This window comes from Amia ocellicauda, chromosome 21, assembly GCF_036373705.1.
Source record: "Amia ocellicauda isolate fAmiCal2 chromosome 21, fAmiCal2.hap1, whole genome shotgun sequence".
Lineage (NCBI taxonomy): Eukaryota > Metazoa > Chordata > Actinopteri > Amiiformes > Amiidae > Amia > Amia ocellicauda.
In genome coordinates, this window is record NC_089870.1 from 8,354,283 (window position 1) to 8,360,679 (window position 6,397).

General features: G+C 40.7%; 1 protein-coding gene across 1 annotated transcript; it reads right to left on the reverse strand.

The window, feature by feature from the left end:
- Positions 1 to 1,465: 1,465 nt before the first annotated feature.
- On the reverse strand, positions 1,466 to 5,179 carry acot20 (acyl-CoA thioesterase 20). Its single transcript, XM_066694306.1, has 3 exons — positions 4,608 to 5,179; positions 3,176 to 3,372; positions 1,466 to 2,468 (listed from the first exon to the last, which is right to left on the reverse strand). The coding sequence occupies exons 1-3, from the start codon at positions 5,131 to 5,133 to the stop codon at positions 1,860 to 1,862; spliced, it is 1,332 nt and encodes a 443-aa protein (XP_066550403.1). The 5' UTR covers positions 5,134 to 5,179; the 3' UTR covers positions 1,466 to 1,859.
- Between the last annotated feature and the right edge of the window lie 1,218 nt (positions 5,180 to 6,397).

Sequence of the window (6,397 nt, forward strand, 5' to 3'; positions counted from 1 at the left end):
TCGTGTCGGTCTTGGAGATGGAGTTATGATAGCAGTCTGTGTGGGGGAATATGTCGATTCCCACGATGAATTCATCCAGGAGCATTGCCAATGTAGACCTCCGTAGAGGTACCTGGTGACAGGGGACACAACACACCACTAGGTGCCACACAACTACTACAGCCCTCCCCTCTCGTCATGAGGGAGACCCATGGCAGCAAATCGGCAGTGGGCATAAGTGTGACCCACGTCTAAGTAGGCGTGCAACCTGGAGTTCTCGACTATACCCACATTGTGGGACTGAGCTGCTTCCAGTAGGGCACGGCACTAAACTGGGCCTCAGTGAGTGACATGTGATTGCTGGGAGGCCAAGGCCGCAGCCACTGACACTGCCCCACCAACCTCCTGTAAATACAGTATAATCGTAAAACTACTCACTTCTAAATCTTTTGTAGTCATTTTTGTATAACTTTAGTATAAATACATGTTAATTTGGATTCGTATGTTGTTTATTTCTGACTTTATGTGAACGAAGAGACACAAATTCGCCCAGTTTCTCATTGGAAATAGTTACTGAAGAGCCATGATTAATGTTTAATATAAGCTGTATTATATTTTATATTGATATTAGAAATAATGACGTGTGCAGACTTGGCAAATTGGATTTATTAGTAAAAGGCCAACGAAGCAGTTGTTAAGGATACACCCTTTCTTAACTCCTCTCACCTCTTCTGTTTTTGTATGATAAGAGAAACGGCCCACGAATGTATCGCCCGGGGGTTTGTCCGTTTGTGGATTTCCGGTTTCTCCTCTCAAAGCTACCTCATTGCTAAGAAAACCACAAGATCGTACAGTTTGTGTGCTGTACCAGGACCAGACATCTGCTTCCATAATGAATATCATTGTCCTGTTGACAAAAGCAAAGTTTGTGGGGAATAATAGCCATTTTCTATACTTTTGAGGCATACGCAATGAGGAAAGAACACTTTTACTACCCAGGAACAAAAAAAAAAAAAAAAAGGTACACGGTGTAATCACTGAAGACAAAGCTAGAACATTAAGTACTTTGTAGCTTGAACCCAGATGCTTAAACTCTTCTTTCTTAATCATAATCCTCACCTTTTTCTCTCCAATGACTGGGCTTTACTATAGCAACAGATGTAACGAGTGAGAAATTAAACAACATAGACAATGCAGCTTATTTAAAGTACTTATTTTGCAAGTTATATGGCTTCGCATTCAATACAACAGAACAGCCTTAGGGTGAGATGGCCTGGTAGCTGTGGTTTGTGTGTTGACTGTTTAGACAACGACAAACAGTTTATATCAGTTGTTCATCAGCAGCTTTTATTCCGTAGTATTTTGAATGGGTGGTTTGTTTCTGAAAAGAGACTAGAGATTTTCATAGGAAGAAAAGTCCCCCCCCCCCACACACACACACACAGATATACCTCCCTAAAACAAAAACAACTTATCAAACGTATCATTATGGTTTTTCATTGCATTTCTTTAATCTTTTTTTTTTTTTTTTTTACATACTTTTGCATACTCACTCAGTGTCTGTAGTTTCAATCCAAACTTATAAGCAACATCTTTTGCAGAATTGTATCTAAATATAATACCAATTGGGACTTGAAAAAAACATAGCCGATCCGATTAAAGCAGGTTTGACTGTACTATAGATGTCCAGTGCTAAAAGCTAATAGACATGGTCTTGTATGAATTAAACAGCAGCATGTATGCCCTCAATAAGAAGGCAAATTAACAAAGCAGAATGGTGAAATATCAAAGATGTATCCTTTAAGAATTATCAGCATGTAAAATTTAAATGTACATGTTTAAATTTGAGCCAGTTCAACCCAACGCTTACGAGGCCTGTTTCACAGCCTGGCTTGATCATGATATCTGCTTTCTTCATCAAGATGCTCTCTGAAAAAGGCTTGGATTCTCTTCCATAGGTCAACTTGTGCCTCTGCATGACCCTTGGGCTCCCCACCCCACAACACCATGTTGCGATTAACTGCATGATAAGAGGAGGAACAGTGGGGCATGTAGGGACAGTCCAAATAGTGTCCTGCCCCAGGATAGACCAACACCTTAAAGTTCTCCTTCCCATGCTCCCGAAGGCGCCTGGCTGCCTCTTCTGCATAGAGACAGCTATCCCAGTTCTTGTCGTCCTCAGAAGCTGCAAAGAGGAATGTGCAATCGGCTTGCTCTATTGGGATCACAGTTGCACGATTCTCCGGTGCTCTGGGGTCATGCAAAGTAGCTTTGACATCTAGGGCCCCGGTCTCAGTGAGGACTGCTCTGTGTGGATCAAACATCAAGGGAGGAATAACCCTACCCTTGTAATGCAGGGGAAGCATAACATTTGCATTACAGCTGTTAATGCAGACTGTGGCTGAGATCCCTGGCAGGAATGAGGACATTGACAGCGCCAGGTCCCCAGACTTAGAAATAGCCAGGAGGCCGAGCCCAGGCCCTTTGACCTTTGGGTAAAAGAAAAGGAAAAACAAATTAGCCAATTCCACGAGGTGGCAATATTTCCCATATTATCAGGCACTTGAATGGAAAATATCCTCTTACCTTCTTCCATGTGGTTTTGTCTTAACTAAACTAACTTCATAAACTTTTAATAATAATAATAATAATAATAATAATAAAACAAATAAATAAATATAAATAAATAATCATTAGTATTATTATTATTGATTCTTCACAGGTTTTCATTTAAGGTTACCCTGATTTACACATGTAATGCATTTGGTATCCATACGAGGGCAGCAGTTACCTACTTATTCATTTTAATATTTGTTTTGGTACTTACATTATGCTATCACCAGAAATGGCAGAGATTTAAACGAGAAACTTCATATAAAGGTAAAATTATATTTGCAAATAGTAAGCAAACACTGATCTCCTGTAGATAAACTGAATGGAGATCATCCATAGCTGCCATCTTCATTTAAGTTGCAGGGTAGTTTTACAAGATATTGGGAATCACAAAAAACTGCTCAGGTAAAAACACATTGTTTATGTTACATATAAGATGGTGCCATAGTATTAAACTATGGCTCTTTTATATCAAATAGTTTTCATTCGCAAACAATACAGCCTGGTTCAATACTACACACACACACACTGATAGTATTGGTCAAAGTAATTGAAACAGTGGAGGTCGGTATTCCAAAACTACCTGTGGGTGACTGCGCAGGAAGTTCAGAGCATGCTCAAGGTATTCCAGGTTGATCGTGCTCATTGGCATGTCCTGGCAGCCGTACAAGGCCACAGTTAACACAACAAACCCTCGGTTGGCAAGAAGGCAAGGCCGGATCTCTGAAAGTCCGCCTCCAAATACATACAGATCCAGAACACCTGGAAAAGGGCCCTGACCTGGAGAGAAGAGAAAACACAGCAGAAAATATAGTGTTTTTGGGGAGCAATTCATAAAGTGTGGTGCCTAAAAGTTAGGCCGTAGAAGGAATGAAGAGGAGGGAGCAAATGTAGTGTGCTAGAAAATGTGTGCTACATAAGGGGTTTTCAAACTGGTCCTGGAGTACCAACCTAGGTCTTAATTACTCCATTGAATGGTATATGGCTTTGTTAGGGCAATTAAGGATTCAATTAAGTAATTAAGACCTCAGTTGGAACAAAAACCAGCAGGGCAGGGGGTTCTCCAAGACCGGTTTGAAAATCACTGGGCTAGATTAAGATGTTAGAAAAGTAGTAGTTTTGAGATCGTTAATCAGGAGATGCAACTGCTTATAAAGTTGCATGTTTACAAACAGGTTTGTGGAATTACGATCTTGAATATTACACTCGCTATATTAAGATTTATTTAAAAAAAAAAATGGAAGTGAATTAACGAAAAACAAAGCTATCTAGTTTCAATGAAATGTTTGAATTACACACTAATACGGATTTATTATTAAATATATTGTTTTTAGGTTATATCGTCCAGCCCCAAGTTCAATTACTATGTAAAGCACATCATATGCATTTATATACTTTATTTAGTATATTACATCTGAAATGTTCAGTTACCGGTGCTTTAGTTACTTAATTAAATAGGATAGAGCAGGTGGGATAAAAGCAATGCTCAGAAGACACACAAGAGACCTTTTTCTGACTGTAATTTGTGTTTGGAGTTGGGATGTGTGTTTCCAACTGAACTCTAGTGTGTGTGTTGTGCAGGAGTTGTCCAATTGCAGGGAAGATCTCTTGGTCTATTTTAAATCCATATATGCTTGTATTGTTTGTGGGGTTATGTGCCATTGCTTGCACAAATAATTTACTACTACTATGGTTTTAAGACCATTGTTTTACCTTAGTCTGTATCCTTAACTTAATTAACTTATTCAATAAGTCAGAAACACACTGCTGTTAAAATCATATTTCTGTAATATTGGGGTAAAGTGAATGAACTGAAGTGTTGAACCAATCATGTGAATACCTGACTTAATTACCTTTTTCCAATTACCTAATCAAAAAACACAAAAGACAATTAACCAGTTTGGTTTGTTACAGGTTTTTGTGTTGATATTGAAGTGTATATTGCAATTAAACACACTGTATTGGTTGTAGGATACTGAGTGGAAACCAGAGTAGTTAATAAACCGTAATCCTGCCTGGAGGGATGAAGAGTGTCCCGTTAATGGTGCCATCCGTGACCGGGATCCTGCGCACCCCCTCGCCGATGAAGACCCTCTCATTGGTGGCTGTGGCGAGTATGTCCCCCCCAGTGCTGTGTAACTCGATCTCCACTAAACAGGCCCTGGACACGTCCTTCTTCGCCAGTTTCGTATGCGGAGTATTGGCTTTCAAAGACCAGAACAGACCCATAGGCTCAATCCCTCGGAAGCTGCCACCCAAAGCAGGAGAGCATCTTAGGTCAATGTCTCCGTTGCTGTCCGCTGTGTAAGTCGCGGAGGATTGAAACAGCTCTCCCTTTTCATCCGTCAGTTTCGCCCTGACCTCGGCTGCCTGCCCCGGCCGCAGCCCCTGCGCAGTCACCTGCACCGGCTCGTCGAACAGACATCTGGACCGGGGAAGAATCTGGATCTGCGCCTCGGAGCTCATCCCGGACCTGCTGCACACACGCAATAGCTTAATTGGCTGTAGACTTGACTTATAATTAGCTCGTAGCAAGAACATGCTGACATCACAATTAATGTCCGCTTCCCGTCGACTGCGCTTCTCATTGGATGAACTGCACCCAATGGTCACACAGGCGATTTTACATCCGGGTAGATATCGGGGTCGCGGTCAGGATGCGCAGATTTCCGCAGGTCTGCACAATCCCAGACACCCCATTGGTGGAGTAGGGCAGACCTGCGCAGAACGTCGGAAATCTGCGCTACACGACCGCGACCTCCGCGGTACCGTTTGTGTGCATTGGAGACAATATGGTAATTACATACAGTGAATATGATACACAATGATTTGAAGTATATTTAAATAGATTATTTTGCGTTTCCTACATTATTTTTAAACCATACAATCAGCAAGAAATGTTTCCTTTGGTCTTGACGTTCCACTGTAAACTTTAGTTCTGTAGCTTATTGCATTCAAACAGATTGCAATAATAACGTGCTTAAGAACAATTTGAATCGGCTACATTGATCAGTTTATGTATAGACATTGAAACAATATATAAAATACTAGCCACAACCAATATATTTATTCTCAAGTGTATACCACCAGAGGGCATCCATCTTCCATCATTATTACTATATAATAGAAGTAGTACTACCGATCACTGTAACAGGTTTCTGTATTTTCAGTACAAGGAGATATAAACTACCCAGATTAGAAATCAATCATATCCACATATCGTATAGGTTTTAAGTATTATTATTATTTATTTATTAGCAGACGACCTTATCCAGGGCAACTTGCCAAATATAAGAACAATACAAAGTGCAATAATACAGTACAGTTCAAAACCTGTTGCAATTTACAAATTTCAATTTACACAAGTGTACAGGAAATATACAGTAAACAATACAAGTCCTACATCCTAGATTGTAAAAGCTAGTAAGTGCAGACAGGATGTGAAGTCATTGTTAAGAGCTAAGGCAAAGGGAGCATAGGGGAAATCAAAATAACAATATGAGTGCTTGTCATGCAAAACAAGAAGTATGACAAAACGTTGACTAAGTTCGATTTTACAGGAGAATAAACTACTAAATTACAAGTACAGTCTGAAAAGATGCGTCTTGAGTAATCGCCAGAAGGAGGTCAGGGACTCACCTGTGTTGACTTCAAAGGGAAGGTCATTCCACCACTTAGGGGCCAGGGATGAGAAGGAGCGGCTCTGGAGGAAGGGGAGTGTAGAGGAGGCAGAGTTAGTCTTTTGGCACCGGAGGACCACAGTGGTCTGGAGGGGATGTATGGGGAGACGAGGGTCTGAAGGTAG